The following is a 27,147-nucleotide window of genomic DNA, read 5'->3' as shown; positions in this document are numbered from 1 at the left end:
TTCACCAGTGGACAAATCTGGCAAAATAACATCAAAACAGACAGACAAAGTACCAGCAAAACAGCCATGTCTCCTCAGTCCTTGGCAGCTCAGGGGGCAGGTCTCAAAAGTCCAGGGCAATTCAAAGCGGCCACCAGCAAATCTCTTAGTCTCTCTCTCTCTCCACGAGGTGCTGCTTCCAAAAAAATCTTCCGCCTCTCTCTTGTCTCTCCAAATCTACGTCACCAGCTCCTCCCAGTTCAGGACTTTCTTTTCACATCAAAAAGTCCATCCCACAGGTGGGATTAACAAGCTCTGGGTTTTAACACAATCAATTTGAAAACCAAGCCAATACAGGGGAATCTTTAATTGCCATTACTATCACAGCCTCTTTGCTCTTCTCTTTCCCCTTGTCTTTCTGGGAAAGGCTGTATCCAGTCAGTCATGTGTATATCAAATAGACTTGCTGTAGCAGCAAGCACCCCAGCGTCCCCAGGGTGTCTGCCAACACAGGTTCTTAGATCTGCTTTGACAAAGGAAAGCAACTCAAAATGGGTTAACAAGCTTACTTTAATCAGTCAAACATATATTGTTTACCTCGTTCAGGGGAAAAAGGTCAGCACCCCGAACTTCAGAGTATACAGACAGAATTATCATGAAATAACAGATCAAGAGAGAAACAGATCAAGTAGACAGATTTCCAAACTGTCCAACCATTACATCCATACCAAATCAACATCTGAGTTTTTCAAAGCCGAGGGGGGGCTCTCAACAACGGCTTCCCAGAGTTTCATCTGATCAAATCACAGAACACTTCTCAAAGTGAGCCCCAAAACAAAGCCTCAAATCAGGGTTTATATAGCCTTCTCCTGGCTCAGAGAATGTAACAACCTTCTAGACCCACTGGCCAATCAAAAACTATCTACTGAAAAACAAGCCTCCCACCCCAGGCTCCAGGTGCACTTTAGCCTAGGGGCATGGAAGATCTTTAAATTTGCATTTCCATTACACTTGCTCAGAGCCCCCAACTTAAGCAGAGCAAAGAGTGGGACATGAGCCAGATAGAGCCAAGACAGGTGCCATTCCAAAAGACTATTTACTTGAACATTTAAAGTAATGGAGTGACAGAAGGAAGAATGAAATACATTTGTGAAACATTGCTAATATGTCACAGAGGCATGATATTTCAGTGATGTGGAACTTCAACTGTTTGGACATCTGTTGGAGCTCACTCTGACCCAAAGTAAAGGAATTAGTAAATTCTTGACTTACTTTTAATTATGATTTCAGTCTTCCAAAAAGTAGAGGAAGTGAAAGAGGAAATGCTATTCTGAACCTGATTTTAACGAACAAGGAAGAACTGTTTGCCCAAGTACAAACAACAGGAACAGTGAAAGGGAAGAACCTGCTCCATTTTAGAACTCTAATGCAGGAAGGGAAATCCAGCCATAGCATGGGGGGGGGGGGGGGGGGGGGGGAGACACAATGACTTTAGAGGAGTGTATTTCATAATGTTCAGGGAAAGGAGAAATAAGCTCTAATGGCTTAAGATTCTATAGAAAAGTTAGCTAAGCTTTTGAGGAAGTTTTTGAAAATGAAAGTGAAGGTGGGAGCAGAGCCGAGATGACAGAGTAAAGGCAGAGACTTGCCTGCACTCTCCCAATCACCCTTCAAACAGTATTAAAATAGCACCTCAGGGGACGGCCAGGTAGCACAGCAAGTAAGAGCACAGGCCCCAGTGTTGGGATGACCTGGGGATCGAATCCAGGCTCAGATACTCAGCACCACACCCAGAAATAACTGGCCGTGTAACCTTGAGCAAGTTACTTAACCCCGATTGCTTTAAAAAAAAATTGCACCTCAAAACAAATTCTGGAGTGGTAGTAAATGGTACCTACATAAAAAAATGACCATGTATTAGGACATTAAAAACTTCAAACCACATGCATAAAAACAAATAGTAAATACATTCTTCTCAGATCATAAAGCAGCAAAAATTATATTCAGTAAAGGACCATGGAAACATAGATTAAAAATTAATTGGAAATTAAATAACCTAATCCTAAAGAATGAGTGGGTCAAAGAACAAATCATAGAAACAGTCAGTAATTTTATTAAAGAGAATGACAACAATGAGACAACATACCAAAATTAATGGGATATGACCAAAGCAGTACTTAGGGGAAGTTTAATATCTCTAAATGCTTACATCAATAAAACAGAAAAAGAGCAGATCAGTGAATTGGGCATGTAAAAAAAACTAGGAAAAAAAAACAATTTAACATCCCTAATTAAACACCAATTTGAAAATCCTGAAGATCAAAAGAGAGATTAATTAAGAAAACCAGTGAACTAGTAAGTAAAACTAGAACCTGGTTTTATGGAAAAACTAAGAAAATAGATAAACCACTGGTAATTAATTTTTTAAAAAGAAATTAGAACACCAAATTACCAGCATCAAAAATGAAAAGGGCGATTTTACCACCAATGAAGATGAAATTAAAGCAATATTTAGGAGCTGTTTTGTGCAGTTATATGCCAATAAATCAGACAATCTAAGTGAAATGGATGAATATTTACAAGAATGAATTGCCCAGATTAACAGAAGAGGAGACAGAATATTTAAATAACCCTGTCTTTGAAAAAGAAATTGAATAAGCCATCAATGAACTCCCTAAGAAAAAATCCCCAGGACCAGATGGGTTCACGAGTGACAGGAGCTGACCAGCTCCTCTAGGAGTGTTTTCTATTAAGACTTAACTAACAGCAAATTTACAAATACATTGTTTTAGAATAAGCATAACCCAGGCACCTTTTAATACACCGCTCTAAGTAATATAATTCCTTTGGTGGTCAATATCTCTATCTCTTAATTCATCAGCCACTAAATGTATGTATCATCCTTCTCCCTCTGGAGGAAAGACCCTGTTCTCATCAGACTGCCTCACTTCCGCATGTCAAAGCCCAGGTGTGTTATCACATAACCCAAAGTACAGAGGAGTATTCAGTGTACTCATATCACATCTGTGCTTATAATTCTGCCAGGATAATTTATTGACATTTCATCCTGTGAAAGCTAAATTCTAGGAATTTATATTCACATTATGAGAACCATATATCAGAATGAGCCATATATCTAAGTTAAGATTTGATAAAATTTATATATTTAAGACCTAGGGGGAAAAGATAACATTAGGTAGCTTAATGAGTGGTATTCTTTTAAAAGTATTGAAAATTTTTCATAATTCTATACATTGGACTTCCTGGTTCTTCATTCCTGTATGTTTATTTGGCTAATTTTTCATCCTTAGCTATACATTTGCCTCTTACACTACTGCTGCTAGCTATCTACTACTATATCCTCTCTTATTACAACACCTTTATAGTACTTAGTTAATGAATATCATAAACTAAGTATGTCATCTCTATATATATGTATGTATATATATACATATACATATATATTCATACATACATACATTTCATACACCCAGTATAGCCTTAATTGGGTCTTTAAACTGGCTCTCACATTTGATCATTTTGATTTTAAGGATAATGTTCATTAAAATTTAAAATAATGCATGTAACGTTAGAATATACCAAAAACTTACACAGTGTTTGTGGCATATCTTCTTAGAGTTATATCTGGAAGAGCTTGCTGACCGCATAATAGAAGTTGATATGGAATGTCAGACTGATGCATTTCTGGACAGACCACCAACACCACTCTTTATCCCAGCCAAAACTGGCAGAGATGTAGCCACACAGATATTAGAAGGCGAGGTATGGCAAACCTTTTCCGTATCCTGCCAGTTATGTCTTTCTATTTATAAAGTGTATTTAGATTGAGTAAGAATTTGTCAGTCAACAAGCATTTATATAGTGCTTACTCTGTGCCAGACAATGTGCTACGTGTTTGGGGTACAAAGAAAGACAAAACAGTTCCTGTTGTCAAGTTTATATCTTATTGAGGGAGCTTGCAGATAAATACACACATACGAGATATATAATGTCAGAGGGAAAAACCTCCTGCAGGAAGTGACATTGGAGTGAAGTCTTGAAAGAAGCCAGAGATTGTAAGAAATGGAGATGGGGAAGGAGAACATGCCAGGCATAGCAGTGCAAAGGTACAGAGAGGACAAATAATAACTAGCATTTATTGGAACTTTAAGAGTTCCAAAGTGCTTTTTGTAATCTCATTTTATCCTCACAATAACCCTGTCAGAAAGGTGATGTTATTATCCCCATTTTACAGATGAGAAAACTGAATCAGAAAGAGGATAAGTGATTTGCCCAAAGTCACCCAAGTAGTAAATGTTTGAGGCAGGATTTGAACTCAGGTCTTCTTGACCTCAAGTCCAGCACTCTATCTACTGTGCCTCGTGCATGCCTCATTGGCCACGTCCAAAAATGTAAGTCTAGCTGGGAGGTGGAATGTCTGTGAAAACTTAGAAGTAGGTCAGTGTAGCTGTATCATGAAATCCAAGGAACAGAGTAGTAGAAGAAGGCTGGAAAATTAGCAAAGGGGCAAGGTTGTAAATGTCAACCAAAAGAGTTTATATTTGATTACTAGGTACCAGGCAGTGTGCTAGGTGTATGTAATAAGTGATCACCAGAGTGCTCAGAGGAGAAGGGGGAGGAAGCAACACAGTGAGACCTACACTTGCAGAGCATCATTTTAGCAGCTAAGTGGGTATATCTGTGAGGTGAGTGTGAGGAGTCGAGGATGCCAGTGAGTGAGGCTGCAGACATCACCGACTGGCAGCACAGCAGCAGGGAGGTTTGGAGGCAAGTGCAGACACTTTACAAGTAGTCCTCCTCATACAGGAAAGTACCGGAAGCTGGATTTCATTCCTCAGATTATCTAGAGCTTTTTTATCCAAGCATGCCTAGAAACAGCTTCCACTACCGTGGTTTTGATTTGCCTTCAATGACATTCAAATCCTAAATTTTCAAAAATGTTTTTAGCACAATTTTTAAAAAATTTAGTGAGGTAGTAAATTTAGTCTAGTAATAAATAAGGAAGTACATTCTGCACTTGCAGATGCAGGTGAAGCTAGATTTGCAATTAGAATCATCCTGTATGGTTTAAGAAGGATCTGAAAGTAATTGTAGTTTTCACACTGTTTTGCAGTGCATAAATATGATGATTTAGAGGGGGTTGAATGCACCTTTGGGGAAAGAAACCCCAAACAACTATTATTAAGAAAATGGGAGAAGCAAAGTTAAAGATTTCAGGGTATAGGCTTACAAAGGAGATTAGCAAGTCAACCACTTGGACATTTACTACTGGGTGTTACTGAGGCTTTTCAATCCTGCTACTATATGAGAATCTTTCAGGAAGAACAACATTAAAACAAAGATATTTTTCCTTGAATTACATGCTTGTATCTTAAAGTTTTAAATGTGAAAGTTCATTATTATGTCTTTATGAATCCTTGTGTGGATTTAACTTACCTGTGATAGGGTCATACCTCAAAAATCTGCAAATAAAATACCGTTCTGCCATGTAATGATTGGAACTTGTGAAGCTAATAACTAATTTCTTTTGGGTTCTTAAGCTGTTTAACTTTGACATCGAAGTCAAACCAATGTTAGAAGTTTTGGTGGGAAAGACCATTGAACAAGCTTTGCTGGAAGTCATGGAGGAGGAAGAATTAGCTGAACTACATATGCAACAACAACAGTTTGAAGAATTACGGAATCTGGAACTTGCGGAAGTACAGCGACTTGAAGAGCAAGAGAGGCGCCACCAGAAAGAGAAGGTACAGCAGTGCTAGGCTCTCCCTTTGTTGCTCCTACTTATAACTGTTATGAGTTAAATTACTTTGGGATCCTCATCATAACTGGAAATATTTGAAGACTGGCTGAAAAAAGAACCTGGAATACTTATTGGCCAACTCACTTCCCTACACTTAGACCACAGTGCCCTTTGTGAACTGCATTAGAAAAGAACTTCTTACTTAGGATTTCTGAATTGCATTTCTGTATAGTTCTGATTTAGCCTTGGATTCCATAAAAAACAAAATCCAAGACACTGAATCTATAAACATAATGTCTCCTTTTAATCAGGGCTTCGATGGAGATTCTGAAGCAGTAGCAAATATATCATTATCATATATTGACCTATATTCTGTGAAATTTTGGTTTTTAATATTATTTATTCGTCTATTATATATTCTGTTTGGTATAACTTCAACTTATTTAATGTTATTTGTTAGATACTTATAAATGAATCATATTCTTCCACTGGTTAAGCTACTCTGTTCATATATACTTGCTAGCTTCATTACTTCTTTTAGACCAGAAATTATAGTTTACTTCATAAGTGCACTGAATCAATCAGTTCAGTGTACTGACGTGCACTGAATCAATAATTTATTGAATAGTATTCTAGTACTCTAACACACAAGGAAAAGGAATTATTGAATCATTGTGTATGTTGTCAAATAGCCCAGAATTCAAGTAAAACCCTGGTCACAAGCCTTAAAATGAGACAGGGATAGAGAACAGAACATTATTTCCACCATATTAATGATTATTTGGGCTGTGTTTCCCATACTTCTTGTGTTTTTGTAGGACGTTTTTTCCATGCACACAGAAAGCATGTTGTAATGACTATTTTACTTACATTATTGAATATAAATAGGACATACACATGTCCTAAAGATACATGTAAATATATGAAGTATTACTTCAAGTAACTAATAGTACTGTTTAAGTCTTGTGATAACTAGAAAATGGAACTAGAATGAGGCCTTTTCCCCCTTCTAGTGAATAAAGCTTGTTGCCAGTGTTCTCCCCTATGTGAAGATGACAGTAGTACCCAGTACAGTTGGGTGGTGCATGGATGTTGAGTCTCATTTTAAAATTTTATATTGCATGCCCATGTAAAGTAGACAGGGGTGAAATAATGATTATATATTCCATGCATGAAATATGATGAAATACGAACATCCAAGAAATATAAACATTCATCAAACAGATATCCTCCTTTTTATTTTGATAAAAGTAGGGCTTCAACCACTTCAGTGCATTTTCTTCACCAGGTTCTATATTTGGAGCAGCAATAAAAGTGAAAAGAATAAATTTGATGACAATAGTCTTGTTGGTATACTTTGAAACACTACCTAAACATGAGTTTTCATCAGTATTTTAATTTTTTGGCAGGAACGTCGCAGACAACAACAACTAGCAGTATTACACAAACAGAACGAGACTTCACAGAAAATTGCAGCTCGAGCATATGCTAAGATTTTCTTGGCTGACCTCCTTCCTTCTGTCTTTGGCAATCTCAGGGATAATGGTTACTTCTATGATCCTATAGAAAGAGGTTTGTTGCCATTCTGTGTTTTGATATGTAGGCTCACAATTCATGCTAATTCTCAACAATATTAGGTAATAATTTGTGCATAATATTCTTGGTATAATAAATTAATTTCATTTTTATATATACCCTTTTCATTTTGGAAAAAAATGTATTTTTAGCTGACCTTGATGAATCAATGTTGATTTTTACAAATGTTGTCTTCTTTGTGTTTTGTATTCTTAGCACAGTGACTAACATAAACATTGAATAAATGCTTTTTTCATTCATTTGTCTTAACTCTCAGAGGAAAAGGTGGCATTGATCTTTTCAAGGTTAACTGTCTAATAGCTAGCTATGCCTTTGATCCCTTTCTTCATGACTAATTTTAGGACTATGTTTCTCTTTCTTGACCCTCTCTCACCCTTCAATATCTCCCTCTGCATTACCTCTCTGTTTTTGTTTTTACTTTTTTTTGGAGGGGGAAAGTAATGCTGTTGGGGTTAGGTTACTTACCCAAGGTCACATAGCTAGTAAGTGTTAAGTGTCTGAGGCCAGATTTGAACTCAGGTATTCCTGACTCCAGGGCCAGTGCTCTATTCATTGCTCCACCTAGCCTCCCCAGCTAGCTCTGGCTTTGATCTCCCAACTTGCTCAGGTCGCCTCTTTAAAAAATGGTAGAAGGGACTTCCAAAGCCATCAGGTCCTGAACAGAAGTCTCTTCTATAACACGCTCATGCAGTGTACTTGATCACGCAGCCTTGCACTGGAATCATCTGACCCAGAGAACTCAGAGCTATATCCAATCTCCTTTAGGTAGCTTTTGTCATGCCTTCAAATTTAAGGCTGAGTGCCTTCACCTTCCACACACTGTTCCTACTTCTGCCCTTTGGGACCAAACAGAACTTAAGATGGGCCTTCAGATCCTTCCAGGTACAACTCCTCTGTCCTCACTAAGAATTCTGGTCTCCAGACTAACTGTCCTCTGTTTCTTTAATGACATGGCAAGATCATGAGTTCTTTCAGCCTTCTCGTTCCCTCTTAACTGTCGTCAGCCCATCAATGTCCTTCAAGAAAAGAGTTACCTCAAACTCAGCACTCCATATGGGACGTGATCAGCACAGAGCACAGGGAGACTGATTTCCCCGGTCTTGTGCCCTGTGCCTCTCTCACTGCAGATCTTTTAACCACTGTCTCACATATATTATGCTGAGCCAGTTACAGCCCCATATAGACTGATGCTTCCCTATGCTTGGGAAATGGTTAAGTATAACAATTTTCCTTTATCCATATTGAATTTTATTATTAAATTTGGTTCCCTTTTCTAGCCTGTCAGGATCTTTGTTAAACCTCATTCTGTCACCCACTGAATTTATTGTTCCTCCCAAGTTTGACTCATCAGATACATAGAAACGTGAAGGGTAGTGTGTTGACGGCAAGAAATAGCTACTAACCTAGTTTACTTGTAACATATAATGTGTTGAGCGAAATAATGTGAGGTAAGGCTAGTAAGGTGTATAGGGGATGGCATGTGAAGGCTCTACAGAGTTTATATTTTATCCTGGAGAGCATTGGGACTCTAAGCATTTTCAGTAGGAGAGTGAAATCATCATAGCTGGACTTTGGAAAGATGGTGTTAATTGTTGCACGAGGAGTAGATTAAAGAGAATAAAGACTAGAATAAGAGAGAGCTTGAACTGAAAGGTTATAAGGAACTTTGTGAAATAGTGGAGAGAAGGGGGAAAAATACAAAAGATGTGGTGGGAGTAGAATCGACAGGACCTGGCAACTAACTATATACAGAGGACAAGGAAGAGGGAAGAGCCTGACGTGACCTCTCCCAAATGTAGAGAGAGGAAGCTAACGACATTCCCCTGAGAAACACTTCCACGTTAACCAGCCATTTGATGAGTGAAAGAGAGAGAGTGCTTAAAGAAAGAACAAAAAAAGAATGACATCTCTGAAGCTGAGAGAGGAGAGAATATTCATGAGGTGGGAGTGATGAAAAGGCAAAAAAGTTTCTCAGAGAGAATGACTGCTGAAACAGGCCCCTAGATTTGGTAATGATGCACTTATTGCTAATATGTGAGAGCAGTTTCAACACAATGTTGTAGTGTCAGCCCAATTACCGGGGATTGAAGAGGCAGTGGATAAGGAAGAAGAGAATGGCTTTCTCGAGAAGTTTAGCAGATCTTTTTGAATCCTGATTCTATCATCTGTTCTTAGCTATTCCTCCCAGCTTTGGGTTTTTCAATTCCTCTTTAGTTGATTAAAAAAACTGAACCAAACAGGAAAAGGACAGAACCTTGAAGGCCAAAGATAGGTATAATTCAAGACATCCTATTTAGCAAAGAAATATTTGGCTTCCTTTTAATTAGTTACATAAGTCCTCTAGGGTTTTTGTTTTGTTTCTTATGGTGGAAGAGATTTTAAATGTACCTTCCACTCTGATTTTACAGATGAGAAAAGTCAAGCTTCATTTGAGCAGTTAGTGGTTTCCTCAAGGTGTCATTCATCTGGTTTGTCCATTGCTGGGACTAGAACCCAATACTTTTATTCTTACTACAGTGCTCTCTATTAAAGCATACTCCTTTCAGCATATATAGGGAAGATTCTTTTTCCCTGTGCTTTAAAGGGCTAAGAAGATATTTGTCCTTCTGCCCCAAGACAACAGAGCTGGTCCATCTTCTCTTTAGAGTCAACTCTTTTTTTCTTATCAGAGTGTCTGTTTCTTACTGCTGCTTCTACTTCTTATTTCAGTCATGGCTGCCAGGGTTTCTAATCTTCAGTGTTCTCTTTCCTCTTCTCTCTACTTTTCCTTTTTTTCTCTTCTGTTAATTCTCCCACATTTCTCAACTTTCAGTGAAAAGACTAACAAAAGCTTTCTTTCTAATTGATACCATTTATAAGATGTAAGATACAATCTTTAGGTCTTCAATTCTTTGATGATTTCTTTGTTGTTTGCTATCCAGGACCTACTTTGCTACCCAAATTTCCTGCTCACACACCCCCCTCCCGCCCCACTCCCCATGCCAACTCCCTCTTTCAGGATTTCAGAGCTGTTTTAAAAACTTGAGAGTGCCAGAAGACTGATAGTTCAGGTTTTAATGTGATCAAATAGCTTTTAACTCCAACAGAATCCTTATCTATGTAAGCTCTCCCTTACCAAGAACTCTGGTGTTCCTCCAGAAAAATATAGGGAATTACATCAGAGGCATAGAGCTGTAAGGAATCGCTGTACTTCCTGCTTGTCATTACTAAGTCAGGTCTCCTGATTCTAGGACTAGTTAGCTAGGTGATCATAGACAACTCACTTAATGTCTTTGGACCACTGTTTCCTCATCTAGAAAATGGGAGGGTACTGGCCTGGATGTTCTACAGGGTGCTTTTTAGCATTGCTATCCTATGATTTCTGTGACCCTGTTTTAAAACAAAAGTGAACTAACCATTGACTTTAAACATTGCTGTTTTCCAGACTTGTCATTTTTTTTTTTAAACTCCCACTTTCCGGTCCAGTCCAAAAGGTTGGTTGGACAGGTACCACATGTACCTCAAGCTCGGAGGAACTCTACCCTTTCAGTCTAGTCTAGACAATGAGAAATCAGTTTAAATAAATTATATCCTTTCATTGCCTCCTTCCAAGATTCAGTTGTGTTTAACATGATGAGTTTTGATTAGCAATCCTGTCTGTGTGACTGACATGACTAAGAGGATGGAACCACAATGATTTCTTAGTAAAAATACATACACAAGAATTAAAGTCTTAGAATTGGAAAGGACCTTGTGTGACCCCTAGTTCGCATCTGTTATAGCCTTGGAAAAATAGCCCTACCATTCTGTTTTTGTTGGTTTTGCTTTTGTTTAGCCATACTTTGTTCTAAAGCAACGTTCTTTTGAGTGAGGTAACTAATGGGTGGACAGTTTCTGGGAAATAAACAGATTTTTAAAGAATCAATGAAACACCTTAAAAAAAGAAAAAACTACCCTAAAGAATACATTTTTCCTAAGTGAGTTTTGATATGCAAAGAACTATGCATAGCAATGTGAGAGTCAAGTAGGATAAAGAAAATAAGACCAGCATAGGCTTTCTTTGAGTCTCTTTACTCATCTATAAAGTAAGAATGGGACAGCTCAGTGGACAGAGTGCCAGGACTGGAGTCAGGAAAACCTGAGTACAAATCTGGTCTCAGACACTTCCTGGCTGTATGACCCTGGGCAAGTCACTGTTTGCCTCAGTTTCCTCATCTGTAAAATGAACTGGAGAAGGAAATGGCAAACCACTCTAGTATCTCTGCCAAAGAAACCCCAAATGGGATCATGAAGAGTCAAACAACTGAAAAACAACTCAACAGCAACAAAGTAAGAGTGTTGAACTGGATCAGGGGTTCTTAAGCATGGGTGCATAGACATCCAGATTTCGGGGGGGGTCCATTTTAGTAGCTGGGTTTCTTTTTGTTTTTGTTTTTTGGTGGGGAGAAAGTAGAGCATTTGGGTTTAAGGGACTTGCCCAAGGTCACATGGCTAGTTTGTGTGTGTGTGTGTGTGTGCTAAGTGTCTGAGGCTGGATTTGAGCTCAGGTTCTCCTGACTCCAGAGCCGGTGCTCTCTTCACTGTGCCACTTAGCCGTCCCAGCTGGGTTTCTTTTAAAAAATTTTATTTCCTTTGTAATCTTATTTATGCATTTTAAAATATTCTGGGGGCAGCTAGGTGGTGCAGTGAGTAGAGTGCTAGCCCTGCAGTCAGGAGGACCTGAGTTCAGATCTGGCCTCAGAAACTTAACACACACAAACAAAAAACCTAGCTGTGTGACCTTGGGCAAGTTACTTAAACCCAATTGCCCTCCAAAAAATAATAATAAAATAAAATATTCTGAGAAGAGGTCTGATCCATGACACAAAAAAAAAGATTAAGAACCCCGGGGTTAATGTTTGTTAGAGATCCCTGACAGCTCTAAAATTCTGTAATCCTTAACTCTAATTTCATATTTTAGTAAATTTGATTTGTGTAACAGAAAAAAAGCCATGGATCAGAATATTCTTCACTTAAAAGGCAGAAAGTCTTTATTCTTTCTTCAGTTTTGTTTTACCTTACTGTCCTAAGGAAACTTCCGTTATTGTAGGTGAGTGTATATGCTCCTATATTTAAAAAAAGCACATATTCTCCTGTCATTTAGGAATGACTGATTTTTAAAACTGCATTTTTAGAATTTGTTTTTCTTATCTTACAGATATTGAGATTGGATTCTTACCATGGTTGATGCATGAAGTAGATAAGAGAATAGAATACGACATGGTGGGAAGAATAGTACTTGACAGTAAGTTATTTTTGTTTTGTTTTTGTTAAGTCTTAAAGTGTTACATGTATTGTCAGACACTGTCAGTTGATTTTGCTTAGCTATATTTTTATCTTGTAAGGATGGGTTCAGCTTATATAAAAAAAAAAATCAGCTAGCATTTATTAAGTACTTAACTTTGTGCCAGGAATTGGGCTAAAAAAAAAATGTAAAAACCGGTTTCTGCTCTCAAGGAGCTTACAGTCTGACAGAGGAGACACTAGTTCAGTAAATAAATAATACACACACACACACACACACTCTCAGGGTACATACAAAGAGTAGAAGGAAGAATTAACAACTGGAATGAGGGCCAGTTGAGATTAGATAAGAAGGGGAGTGGCTGGGTAGGATTTCAAGAGGCAACCAGGAGGTATGAGAAGATGATGGTTTAGAAAATTACTGTGCTATAAAAAGCAAAAATCATCAATAAAATATTTATAAGAAATAAAACTTAACAATGAAAGTGATAAAAAACACTCTTTAACAAAATAAGTAATACAGCATTCCTACCAATATATAAAAAATTATGATACAACTACATAAATTAAATTGTAGATTTAGTATTATTAATATCAAACTACCAAGGGGGATACTTTATAGAGCAAGACAAAATAATAAGAGCCATTTGAAAGAAGTTAAGGAATAAAAGGGAAATAATGAAAAAAAGTTAGAATGAAAGGGGAATAGGACTTCTAGTCCTGAAATTATACTGCATAGCTTTAGTTATCAAATCTATTTGGTACTGGTTAAAAAAAATAGAAGAGTAAATCTGTGGAACAGACTAGATAAGGATAAATAAAAAATAATTGAAGTCAACAACCTGGTGTTTAGTAAACCTGAGAACATAAACTATCTGGGAAATATCTCTTTATTTGACAAGAAGTTCAGGGAAAATTGCAAAGCAATTTGTCAAAAATTAGGTTTGCACTAGATAACACAATAAACTCAAAATGAATATGCAACCTGAATATTAAAGGTTTTACCATAAAAATGTAGTGAAAACCAGATCGTCTACTTTTCACAGGTTTGGCTGGGAAGAAAATTCTTAACCATGGTTAAGGATAATCATAGATAAAAGATGAACTTGGATAACTTTAAAAATAAAATAGATAACTTTGATTCCATTAAATTGAAATGCATTTGAATTAACAAAATCAAGGCAGGATAAGAAGGGAAGTGGTTGACAGGGGAAATTTTTTTGCAAATATTTGCATCAAATATCTTTGATGAGAATCTAATGGCCAAGATACATAAGGATTTATAAGCCATTCCCCTATGGATAAGTGGTAAGAAGAGAACAGAGTTTTGAAGAAAAGAACTTATTGTTAACTATATGAAAGATTACTCTAAATAATTCATCGTAAGAGTATAAAATTAAAACAACTTTTGAGTTTTCACTTCACACCCAGAAAATAGGCAAAGGTTAAAAAAACATACTAGTCATTTCTGGAAATGCTATGGAAAGACAGACTGACCAGTGCACCTTTGATGAAGCTATGAATTGGTCCAGCCATTCTGGAAAATTATTAGGATTTATGCTACAAAAGTGACTAAAATGCCTTTGATCTCACTTTTAGCCATATGCTCTGGGGAAATCAGTGATAAAAAAGAAAGGCCTCTTACAAAATAAAAAATGAAACAGTCCCTGCCTTCAAGGAGTTTACATATTTTTTTGGTGTTCTTTTGATTTTATCTTCTTTCTTTTTTTAAAATAAATTTTATTATATCTTTTGTTTTTCTATCACCTTTGTTTCCAAATATATTTCTCTCAGACTCTGATTGTTAATATCAAGCAACATGAAGTAGATGTATGCTTACCAAAACTGTTCAACACTGTAATGGAAGGTGTCTGGCACAGAGGTCAAATCAAATAGGGGGTCCCTATAGGTTGCTCCAGTTTGTGGACCACATTGCACTATTGGAATTGAGCCTGAAACAGTACTGTAGAGCCTCCTAAATGAGCTCCCTAATTACTTAGCAGTGTTTGACTTGAACATCCACATTAAAAAAAAACAAAAACCTGAGTAGATTAAGAATGTCTGTCGTTCAAACTGTGATAAGTGATTTTATGGACAGCCCATATGGTAAGTCATTCATCAGTACATAAATCTTAGGTCTAGACTTAAGCAAGTAGAAGAGAGTTGGTTTTGAGAAACTATGCAGTTCTTATAATCTTCCTAAGCTATGCACTATAGCAAATGCCTGTGTTTTTAGTACAACTGTTTGATATCAGCTAAGTAATAGGCTGTTACAGTCTTTGAAGAAGTGAAGAGGAAGCATACCTCCTTCCATAGAGGACAGGAGGGAAATTGTGAGGGCAGGCTGTCATCATTAGTGGTTTTGCTTAATCGTTTTTCTTTGTAACAAGGGGGCAGGTTCAATGAGTGTAGCCAAGGATTCAGAAATGACTATGAAATAATAACGGAAAGCATCAACAGAACTTATTTTTTAATTAAAAAACTATTTTAATTAAAAACTTTTTTTAAATAAAAAATAAACTTTTTAAAGAGAATCACTCATTGTAATGGAGAGGTGCATGGTCAGCTTGAGTAAACTATACCATTCTACAAATAAAGGATTATTCAGAAGTGATATAATGGATATCACAATTGGGGAAATGGCATGTGACTAGGAGAAAGACAAATCAGTCATGGGTAATAGGACTACCCACATGCTCCATTGGTAGGGACACAATGTCATAAGGATACCAAGAAGACCCTCAGTGTGCTTACTGAATCTTTCGTGGTCAATTTAGGAGAATACGCGAATAAGTGTTCTGCAGAGTTGACAGGTACATGGATGGATTATGACCTGCATCACTAAAGGGAGTACCTATATTGACACTTATATGACTGTATTCCAGTTATGAGTCCCATCTCATTAAGTCTCAGCGATATCTCTTAGACAAAGTTGCATCAGTAGAGCCAAGATAACGGGAGTAGCAAGAAGAAGCTTCCTCCTCCAGGCTCCCATAATACCACTAAACAGATCTTTTTAAAAAAATTAGACTGAATACTGATCAGGAAATGCAAGAAAAAGCCACAGTCATTTGTCTAGGCCAGGTCAGCATAGGAAAATAGAGATCTGTGGACACTGGAGACAAGGAAAGGCTGTGTACCAGCTTGAAAAGAGGTTCCAGGCTGATACCAGGGCACTGTGACCTCGTGCAGGTTGTGGGAACAGGAGACAACTGGTAACTCAGTCATCGTTCCAAATCACAGATCAAGGGCAGATTAAAGAGGGGAACTTCACCAAAGGATGGCATTCCAGGGTAAGGAGTAGTCCCAGGCTGTAAGCAGTATACTGGGAGGACAAGTTCAGAAGTAGCAGCTGGGTAGCTTAGACCTTCAGAAGCATACCAGAGTCTTAGTTCCAACTTCTAGCCCAGTCAGAATCCTGCAGAAGAATAACCAGGGCAGGAATCTAAGGACAAGAGAAGCCTACAGTTCTATCATTCTAGATCTATAGAGCTTCACAGCTGGCTGATAGTAGCTGAGACCAGCAGCAATCTGCTGTTGCTCAGAACCAAACTAAGGTAAGGAACTTGGAAAGCTCAGACCAGAGGAGTAGTAGTTACTTTGTTTTGGACTTTACCTTGGATCAGAACACTTTGAGAATACTGAAAGCTTTCAGGTCACCAACCTGAACTGCTTCTGAGAACCTGAAATAATACTATACTCATTACCCCAAGGAAGTAACAATAGCACCATCTAGAATTGCACAGTCCTGGCCCAAACATAGTTTGAAGCTAGGAAGTAAGCTGGAAGAATAAGCAAAGAAATAAAGAATCTCACCATAAAAAGTTATTTTGGTGACAGAAAATTCCAGACATAAACCCAGAAGAAGAGAATGATCCCAAACCATTTACAAGTAAGACTTCAAATGAAAACACAGCTTGGAAATACATTCAGCTAGAATTTTTGAATGAAATGAAGCAAGACTTTTTTTTTAAAGAGTTTAAAATGTTTGTTTAAATAAAATAAGAGAGAGTAAACATTGGAGAAGAAATTAAAGCTATGGAAGAAAAAATTGGAAAGGGAATCAACAATTTGAAATGAGAGATATAAAACCTTGTTCAAGCACAAAACTCTAAAGATTAGAATGGACCAAGTAGAAGTCAGTGATTCCATGACATAAAAGGAAATATTAAAACAAAGTCAAAAGATGAAAAAAAAAATATAACGCATCTCATAACAAAAACAAATGATGTGGAAAATAAACCGAAGAGAAAAAAATATAACTCATTATAGTACCTGAAACTAATGACCAAAAAAAAAAAAAAAGGAGCCTAGACATATTTCAAGAAATCCTAAGAGAAAACTGCCCAGATGTCTTGGAACCAGAGGGCAAAGTAGAAATAGAAAGAATCCAATAGTTACTTCCTGAAACCCCAAAATGAAAACCCAAAGAAACAATAAAGCCAAAATCCAGAATTTCTAGGTCCAAGAAAAAAAATACAAGCAGCCAAAAAGAATTTCAAATACTAAGGAGCCATAGTCAGAATCACACATGATTTAACAGCCTCCACTATAAAGGAGCAGATGTGATGAGTGAAATCTGAAATGATTGAGGAAACAGCTTTGAGCTTCTGAAGCATATCAATTTATTAAGCAGTGCAAGCCAATTGAGAAACAGATCTGGAGTATTGAATTTTATTAAGGCCTACTCACATTGGCAGTGGACCCCAAATACAGAAGACAGATATTTATGCATTGAAAATAAATTATTAGGGGTGGCTAGGTGGCGCAGTGAGTGAAGCACCGGCCCCAGAGTCAGGAGGACCCGGGTTCAGTTCCGGCCTCAGACACTTAATACCCCCCACTCCCCTCCCTCCCCCCCACACACAAAAACCGGCCGTGTAACCTTGGGCAAGTTACTTAGCCCCAGTTGCCCTCCAAAAGGCAAAAATAAATTATTAGTAAGATATAAACCAGGATACAAGATTAGGTATTCTGATTCCTAATTGGAGTAAAGATTAGGGACTTTTTCTGAGTTGGGAGGGGGATGAGTGAGTTTTGAGAGTTGGAAATGGGGAGAGCAAGCAGGTGAAGTTCCCCTAAAATCAGAAAAAGAGCTCTTCGCAAGTATCTGTCTTCAATCAAAAGATCATGGAAATAGTAACTGATTGATCAATCTGGGGTCATTTTTTAGAAAGGACATATGGGTTGCTTGAGATATATAATTGTGAGAAAACTCCTTGGATTAATCTTTGGATCTGACTGGAGTTCTGGTCAGCATAACCTAGGTCCTTAAAGGTCTCTCAGCAACATGTCGAGGTAATCCAGCTTCCCAGCCACACAGGGCTAGGTTTAAAAAATGCAATAAAAATTTCTCACAGTTTCCATCATGGAATAAAAGTTTTCTTACAAGAGAGAAATTGAACTAGACCCACATTTGGATAGAAAAGGAACTAAGCTAGATCCAGAATTGAATCTCAAGATGGAGTCACTGTGGCTTACTCAATTCCCACAGCTCCCTCACAGAGAGCTTGGAATATGACATGCCAGAAGGAAGAATATGTATAGACTTACAGCCAAGATTCACTTACTCAGAAAAACTGAATATAATCATGGAGGGGGAAAAAATGAACCTTATATGAAATATAGGATTTCCAAGTGTTCCTAATGAAAGACCAGAGCTGAGTAAAAACTTTGAAGTTCAAATATAAGAGTTAAGAGAAACATTAAAAGTTTACACAAATGATAAAAGACTTAACAATGATGAACTGCTTACCTTTTAATATGGGGAGTTGATACCTGTGTCCAACTCTGATCATCCTCAGGTATTCATTAGAGAGGAAGTCTAATTAGACAGAAGGCCTGGGAGTGGTTCTATTATGACTTAATAATCTTGAGACAGGAAAGAGAGGGGAAGAGAAGTATACTGGGTGGGAAGGGAGTGGAACCTAAAAGAAAGTTAGGGGAAATCATCTCACATAATTAGAGACAAGTGGAAACAAGGGGAGCGGCTAATACAAAGTTTACTCTCATTTGAACTGGCCAAAGAAGGGAAGAAACACACACATACAGATACACACACACACACACACACACACACACACACATTCCTTTCAATAAGGAAATAGGAAGGAAAGAGGGGGGAGAAAGGTAAAGATAGATTAAGGGAAGTGTTATTCCTAAGCAAAACAAACTCATAATTTCCTTCAGAAAAACATTTTTTAGGTGTCTTAATAAAATTAAATATTATATTTAGGTCTAAGTATCTTCTAATATAATAGCATGTGGTCTCAGAGATCCCTTCTAGCTAAAATTCTGTGATCTTATGATTTGAACTAGAAAGGACCAATAGTAAAAAAAAAAAAATTGCTTTTGTTTAATATCCTTATGAGAGACTGTTTTTCACAAGAAAATGAAGTACACTAAGTGCTAATAAGTTTTTTGTTCATTTAATATTGAAAATGCAAAACCTCAATCATGTCTACTTATAGGACCTTTCATCTGTATTTTTTCTGTGTAGTGATGATTCGTGAAGTGGTTGAAAATAGGTTGAATATGTTTGAACAACTTGGAGTTAAACCATCAGAAGCTTTCCCTGATGAGAATGACAAAGAAAGGAAAGAATCATTACCAGCAGAAGCTGAACAAGTCATAGAGGATGTCGACCAACAGGATTCACAGCAGACAGATGGTTCCCTAGAGAAGAAGCCATCTGAAGAAAGGAAGCCATCTGGAGAAAGGAAGCCATCTGGAGAAAGGAAGCCATCTGGAGAAAGGAAGCCATCTGGAGAAAGGAAACCATCTGGAGAAAGGAAGCCATCTGGAGAAAGTCAGTATTCCTTGGAGAAAACTCCATCTTTGGAGAAGAAATCTATAGGGAAAGTACCATCTGATGAGAAGGAGGAGCCATGAAACCAAGTGACAGCCAAACCATCAAATAATCAGGTAATGATAATCTAATGTTTCTCTTCCCCTAAATTAGTAGAAGTTGTGTTCCATTAGGTCAGTGTCTTCTTATCTGCTCATCTGTTATGAGCTAGACAAGTAAAATATAACAAAAGAGATAGAACTAATTTAAAAACTAAATTGTAAGCAAATATTTAATTGGCAAGTTTAAAAGGTAGAAGGATATTTCAAGAATATCTAGGACAAGTCTATTAGTGAATAATTTCTTAATCTAGAGGCTTCTTTATTACCACCATTTGCACCTAACATGCTTTGCTTTTTCTTTATCCTTCTAATTTGCAGTTTAATAGTTTTATTAGCTATAATTTATACCAGCAAATCAATGCTGCTAGCCATTTAGTTTCTCTTTTGAAAAAGAATGATTCAGAAGTTTTTGTCATAGAACTAACTTCGCTTGAGTGAAAGTCACAGTGTTTTCCTTCCAAGGGCCTAAGCACTGTATCTAATTTCCATTAAAATTGAGCTGATTATATCATTTTCAGCTTGCACATATGATTTGGAGGACCCTAAGAGCCCCATCTGCAATGCTACATTTTTAAGCAATCTCTTTTTTTAAACTAAATTGTCCAGGTGTGGAATTGTATGAACTATAATTTTCCCCAAAATGGGTTTTTCTGATAAATGCAAAAAAAAAAATCATCACAAATGTCCTTTGCTGGACATTTAATAGATACTTTATTGTCTTGACCTAGATACTTGGTGTGGAGTCAAATATATCAACATTATATGGAATGTTGTGGAATAAGTGGAATAATTCCTGTGGAATAAGGCATGGAAAATCAGTGAGCAAAATTCAACTTGTCAGGTTCATTCTTGCTACATAGCATGGTTTACTTCTACATGAGAATACATAGATATGATATAGGAGTCAGATGGGAATCCTGAAAGCTTTGACTAAATGATGTTTGTGAGGCTTAAGGGAAGCAGTAACATGTGGATTTGGGGAATTCACCTTTGACTTTTTTTCTTTGGTCTTAACTTCTCTATAGAGACTTTACCTCCAGAGATTACCTCCTATTAAAAACCTTAGAATATTTTATCTTTAGAACCAATTAATTTCATTTTATTTTTATTTTATTTTTTTTAAGCAATCAGGGTTAAGTAACTTGCTCAAGGTTACACGGCCAGTTATTTCTGGGTGTGGTGCTGAGTGTCTGAGCCCGGGATTTGATCTCCAGGTCGTCCCAACACTGGAGCCGGTACTCTTACTCGCTGTGCTACCTGGCCGCCCCAGAACCAATTAATTTTAAGAGATAGTTGAAGTCTTCTGATAATTTCCAAATTTCCCAAAGAATTGCTATAATGTGAAAGTGACCTGAGAGTGCTTGAATAATCTTTTCTGGGACATACCAATTTGCTTTATATATATATATATATATATATATATATATATATATATATATATATATATATATATATATATATATACATATATATATATATATATATATATATATAGCCCTTTAAACCTTATTATCTTGTGATTTCAAAGCAGTAGATAAATGTCAATTCATTTATCTTCCCAGTTCCTTTGTAATTGATCAATCAGCAAGCATTTATTGTATAAAGAACTCAAAATACAAAGTAAAAAAAAGCAGCCTTTACCTTCAGGGAGCTTATGTTCCAATGAAGGAGGCAACATACATAAATCAGATTATACAAGATAAATATGAACTAGAAGGAAGGTGACCTGAAAGAAGATGACACTAGCAGCTGGAGGGGGCCTTCTGGATGAATTGGTACATGAAGGAAGTAAAGGAGGATGAAAGTTTGGGAGGGTGAATATTCAAGGCGTGGGCATCAATCAAAGCAAAGCCATGAAGACAGAAGACAGAATGTTGTATGCAAGGGACAAGGGAGTAGGAGAGCATAGTTTGTAGAGTACGTGGAGGAAGTAGAATGGAGGAAGTAGAATGTCGGAAGATGGAAAAGGTGGGAGGGGGCTAATTAGTGAAGAGATTTAAATGCCAAACAAAAGGCAGTAAATAAAAGGGGTAATAAGGAGCCCTTGGAGTTTATGCAGTAGGGTATGGTGTGACTAGACCTATGCTTTCAGAGAATCACACCTTGAATTAGAAGAATGACACCTTGAATGAAAGATGGATTGGATTGGGAGGAGACTTGAGACAAAAAGACCAGTAAGGCTATTGTAATAGTTGAGGCAAGAGATTAGGAGGGCTATAAGTAGGGAAGTGAGAGCGTGAGTAGAAAGATGTATAATGTTGTACAGAAAGAAATTATAATTTGGTATCTGTTTAGATATGTAGGGTGAATGAGGGAAAGGACCCAAGTGTGACATCAAGTTTTTAAACCTGAGTAACTAGAAGAATGGTAGTACCTGTAATGTAATACCAAGCAAAAGCAACTTCCCAGGTTCAAAATACCAGCATAGGTGCTCTCTATTTTATTCAGTAACAAACCCAGAACAGAGAAGATCAAAACATGACATCATTCAAAATACAGTATTTACTAAGTATGATTAAATAATCTCCAAGTACTACCCCACCCCAGGACCTTCCAATCAATCAATCAATTACAAAGTCTCTGTTCTAAATACTTCTCCACCCCTAGGCTATACCTTAATTAAGTCCACCACAAAGCCCCTCTTCTCAAATGGAGATTAGTTTCCAAACATAAGTAAAATACATTCATTTGCTCAACCATAGAACACAAAAAGGTCAAAAGTTCCCCACCCCTGGATCACAATTGAATCTACCCCAGAGTTACATCAAGTTTAAACACAGCACTTAATACCCAAATGGAGGTCTTTTCTTCATCTTGACACGAGGCAAGTTCTCAGCAATCTTAGTTCCTGGAGAGACAAGGCTTAGCAAGGCCATAAGATACATTGCCAGTCCCTTCATGAATTTATCCTCTGTCTGTAGAACAGCCCTAGAACCCCTGAACACATTAGCAAAGCCCTCTCCCAGGATTTCTGTAAACATACAACAAGAAAATCCTTCTTCAGGGCTTCTGAACCAACAGAAAGGCTCCCAGACCCCTGCAACAACAGTACTGTCCCTCACCAGTGGACAGTATTCATTCTGTCTGCAGGACAGTCTCCAGACCCCTGCAACAACAGTACTGTCCCTCACCAGTGGACAGTATTCACTCTCTGTCTGCAGGACAGTCTCAGGGCTTCTTAGCGAACAGCCAGGTTCCAGGACTTCTTCAACAAAAGGACTGTCTTTCACCAGTGGACAAATCTGGCAAAACAACATCAAAACAGACAGACAAAGTACCAGCAAAACAGCCATGTCTCCTCAGTCCTTGGCAGCTCAGGGGGCAGGTCTCAAAAGTCCAGGGCAATTCAAAGCGGCCACCAGCAATTCTCTTAGGCTCTCTCTCTCCACGAGGTGCTGCGTCCAAAAAAGATCTTCCGCCTCTCTCTCGTGTCTCTCCAAATCTACATCACCAGCTCCTCCCAGCTCAGGACTTTCTTTTCACATCAACAAGCCCATCCCACAGGTGGGATTAACAAACTCTGGGTTTTAACACAATCAATTTGAAAACCAAGCCAATACAGGGGAATCTTTAATTGCCATTACTATCACAGTACCTTTGACAGTAACAGGGAAATTTTGTGAGGAAGAATGAGTTATATTAGACATGTTGCATTTGAGATGTTGAACAAGTAGTTGGTGATGTGAGACTGGAACTCAATAGTAACAAGAATTATTAATCACACACACACACACACCCCTTTTATACTGGAAATAGAAAAACAGATTTATAAAGAATTTATAAACAGTTGTTGTGGAGTTTAAAACAGAGAATCAAAACCTAGGAACCATTACTGGAATAGTTCTAATTGCTGCTTAAAGCATGCTCTTTGTTTATTCCAAGATTATTGGTACTTTGTATATATGATTGATTCACTTAGGTAAGAGTCAGAAAAGTTTGTAATTAAAGGAAAATTAATTCTGTCCTGTTAAAATAATAATTTCTATTACTGCTATTTAATGAAAAGATATCCACAAGAAACTTCAGGCACACAGGGAAGAAAGATTAATATTTCTCAATAATTTTAACCTAATACGTCAGTGACTTATCTTGCTTATCAAATAAAATACAAACTCCATGGTTTTATTTTTAGGCTCTCCACAATTTGGTTTCCACCTTCTTTACAAGTTTATTTCATACTCTTGTACTTTACAAATTCTCACAGCCAAACCAGACTATTAGCTTATTCCCTGAACTCATCCCATCTTTTCATATGTTCATTAGTAATCTTCCATCCCTAGAAAGGACTCAGTCCTTTGCCCCTCAGAGTCTTTGACTTCCATCAAGCCTCTGTTCAGGCACTATTTCTGATTTCCCCCACTTGTTAGTGCTGTCTTCTCAGTTTAGTTTATCTAGAATCTCCCCACCCAAATAGAAGCTACTTAAGGGCAAAAACTGTTTCATTGTTTGTCTTTGTGATCTCCATGCTCAGTAATCTACATAATAGGCATTTAATAAATATTTGTTGAAATGAATTGAATCATACATCTGGCAGCTACCCTTACTAAACCAGATGTGTCAGATTCTTATAGCCCTACAGATTCATTTAGTTTATTTGAAACTATTTACAAATAAAATATCTCATGCCAGGGTGAAGCAGAATGAAATATTTCATTCTAGTGAAAATAATGACTAAAGCATAAGGGGCATGGAGTACAATCTCATTTGCCATCTACAAGCCAAAATCTACATTTCTCTTATTGCTTACTGATGTCTTGATATCTTATGATTCTCCTGTTATTTTCTTCCCTTACACATTTTTGGGGGGGAGGGGGAAGGTAGGACAGTTGGGGTTAAGTGACTTGCCCAAGGTCACATGGCTATTTTTTTGTGTTAAGTGTCTGAGGCTGAATTTGAACTCAGATCCTCCTGACTGCAGGGCCAGTGCTCTATTCACTGCACCACCTGGTCGCCCCCTCCCTTATACATTTTAATTTACATTAATGTTTATTAAAATCATTTTACTTACTTCTTTATTTATGTACTACTTGCTTATAATTAATTGTTACTTATAAGTCGATTTCTGTGGACAGTCAGCATCAGCATTGTGTTTGTCATAGAAACCTAGTGAAGTTTTTTGTGGGGCTTCCTTGTTTGTTTAAATAATGTGTTGGTCTATAAGATGGGATGCCACTATAAAGCCTAAGTAGTTCACATTTTAATTTTTATTAGTCATAGATTTGACCAAACCTAATGACAGTACATCAGATTAAATATACTTTTTATTTCAACTGTTTAAAGTCATAATGTTTTTCTATATTTTCCCTTACTTTTTCTTTAACTGTCGGTTCCTTTTAAAATATGTATGTAAATCATGGATCTTTGAAGTACAGAGTATAAGTATAAAATTTAAAATTTATTTATACTTCACCATTTATACATCACTTGATGCTGGTAAATTTGATCCTTTTTTGTTTGTTTAAAGGGTGAAACATGAGTAAAATTATATAGCATATAGCACAATTGGCTGTGACTTGTTACCTCATTTAGTTTATTTGGCTTGAAGATATGCTAATAAGGTCATGGATGAACCAGTAAGCTTTGTTTTGTTTAATGGTCACAAACTGTAGGCAGGATTGTAGACAGTCTTCTCAAAAGTGAATGTTATTGGTCACATAAAGGTAAACAAGAGCATTCATTACCAGTGCTTGAAGAAGATCAGAAAATACATGTTGATTGACAAGATGGTACCATCATATTTATTTTGGAAGGATAGCACATTTTTTGCTATATATTTTAACTAGAATAATGAAAATTGAGAATTGATGTTTTCATTTAATTCTTTTTTCTCCTGTGTCCCCTAAAGAATGAAAGCAACATTAACGGAGTACTAGAATTTACTTAGTTGCTTATAAGTTCTTTGGTAGACTAATTTGGAGAATTCTGATGTTTTTAAGGGGCATAATCCCCTTTCAATAAAAATAAATGCCCTTTTAAACAAAAGACTTTTCTGTGATCACTGTTAATTTTTTATAATATTATTAATATAATTTTTTTCACTAAAGTCCTATTTTAAATGCCTTCAAGTGATATGAAGGTAGCTTCTTGAAAGCTTTGTCTTTAAAACGCAAGTTTTGGCAAGGTGGTAAAGCTTCAAGTATGTCCCAGTGATTGGCTGTTTGGGAGGATTAGCCTTACTCCAAGAAGCTCACCAGAAGGTTGGTCACTCAGTGATTTTTTTTTTAATGTAGCACCTCATGAAGCCACCTACTAAGGTGAGGGGGTGGGGGAGAATGCAATCTGCATATTTGGAAAGTAAAGTCCCTTTACTACTAATTAAACCACAGATCTGTTGAAATATCAATAGAATTTAATTTGAGATTATAGTTATATTTTTGACTAAATTTTAATTTTATCACTTATTTCCCACTAGATGTCAGTAGAACTCAGAAAAGTAAAATAAACTACCCTGTCATAGATGTCATAATATAGTGTCAAAGTAGAGACATTGAGAAAGTATCCAAAATTTATCTTCCAAGGGAATCAAACCCCATTAAAGTTGGTATTTTGCCAGTGTTATTTGCCAACTTCAATTTGTCACTGAGCAATACCAAACATTAGGGCCCCGACCCACCTATTTCTGAAACTGCTAAGCAGAATCATACTCTTGAAGTTGAAAGAAACTTTAGAAGTTATATAGTTCACCCTCCCACCCAATATAAGAATTCATTCCCCAAGATCCCTGAAAGATCTTTTTAAAAATTCTATTTTCTCCCATCCCAGATAGAAAGCAAGAAAAACAAAATCCATTTCATAGAAATCAAATTCTTGCTTTAGCCATGTCCAAAAAAGAAAAGAAAAATATATTTCAAACTGTACTCTTAGTTATCGGCTCTCTATCTGGAGGTAGACAGCATAGTTCATTATGAGTCTTTTGGAATTGTGATAGGTCTTTTAATCAGAGTCCCTAAGTCTGTTGAAGTTGATTCACGTTGCATCAGTTCATATAAGTCTTTCCAAGTTTTTGCTTCATTTCTTATAGCACAATAGTATTCTATTACATTCAGCCATTCAACTGTAGATGGGGATCCCCTTGGTTTCCAGTTCTTTGCTACTACAAAAAGAGCTGCTATCAGTATTCTTGTACATTTTCCTCTTTCTTTCATTTCTTGAGGGAATAGACCTAGTAGAGGTATCCCTGGGTCAAAGGGTAGGCACAATTTAATAGCTTTTTGAATGTAGTTACTTTCTAGAATGACTAGACCAGTTGACAGCTTCTCCAACAGTGCCTTCAAGTAATTGTTTTCCCACAGCCCCTCCAGCATTTCTCACTTTCCTTTTTTTTTGTTAGCTTAGTCAATCTGATATGAAATGATGCTTCAAAGTTTTTTTTTTATTTGAATTTTTCTCATTAGTGATTTGGAGCATTGTTTCATATGACTATCAATAGCTTGGATTTTTTACTCTTATAAATTTGACTCAACCTAAATATCTTAGAAATGAGACCTTTGTCAGAGAAACTTATTGCAAAGATTTTTTTCTGTTTCCTGCTTCTCTTCTAATTTTAATTTCATTTGTTTTGTTTGTACAACTTTTTCATTTTATGTGATGAAAATTTGCCACTTTACCTCCTGTAAACCTGTCTCTTGATTATTCATGAA

General features: G+C 36.9%; 1 protein-coding gene across 4 annotated transcripts in view; it reads left to right on the top strand.

The window, feature by feature from the left end:
* Positions 1-27,147, top strand: part of RSPH3 (radial spoke head 3) — an 84,034-nt gene that overhangs the window by 31,037 nt on the left and 25,850 nt on the right. For all 4 annotated transcript variants that reach the window (XM_069070340.1, XM_069070342.1, XM_069070341.1 and 1 more), the window contains 5 exons: positions 3,617-3,762; positions 5,541-5,744; positions 7,150-7,312; positions 12,513-12,599; positions 19,098-19,522. In XM_069070340.1, coding sequence (XP_068926441.1) covers positions 3,617-3,762; positions 5,541-5,744; positions 7,150-7,312; positions 12,513-12,599; positions 19,098-19,489 — 992 coding nt within the window. In that variant the 3' untranslated portion in view covers positions 19,490-19,522. The remainder of the gene's footprint in view (positions 1-3,616; positions 3,763-5,540; positions 5,745-7,149; positions 7,313-12,512; positions 12,600-19,097; positions 19,523-27,147) is intronic.

The sequence above is a fragment of the Petaurus breviceps genome, unplaced genomic scaffold (assembly GCF_028583685.1).
Source record: "Petaurus breviceps papuanus isolate PSGF00001 unplaced genomic scaffold, PetGlider_PUasm1.0 90808, whole genome shotgun sequence".
NCBI classification, from domain to species: Eukaryota; Metazoa; Chordata; class Mammalia; order Diprotodontia; family Petauridae; genus Petaurus; species Petaurus breviceps.
This window is presented reverse-complemented; position numbering and strand designations above follow the sequence as displayed.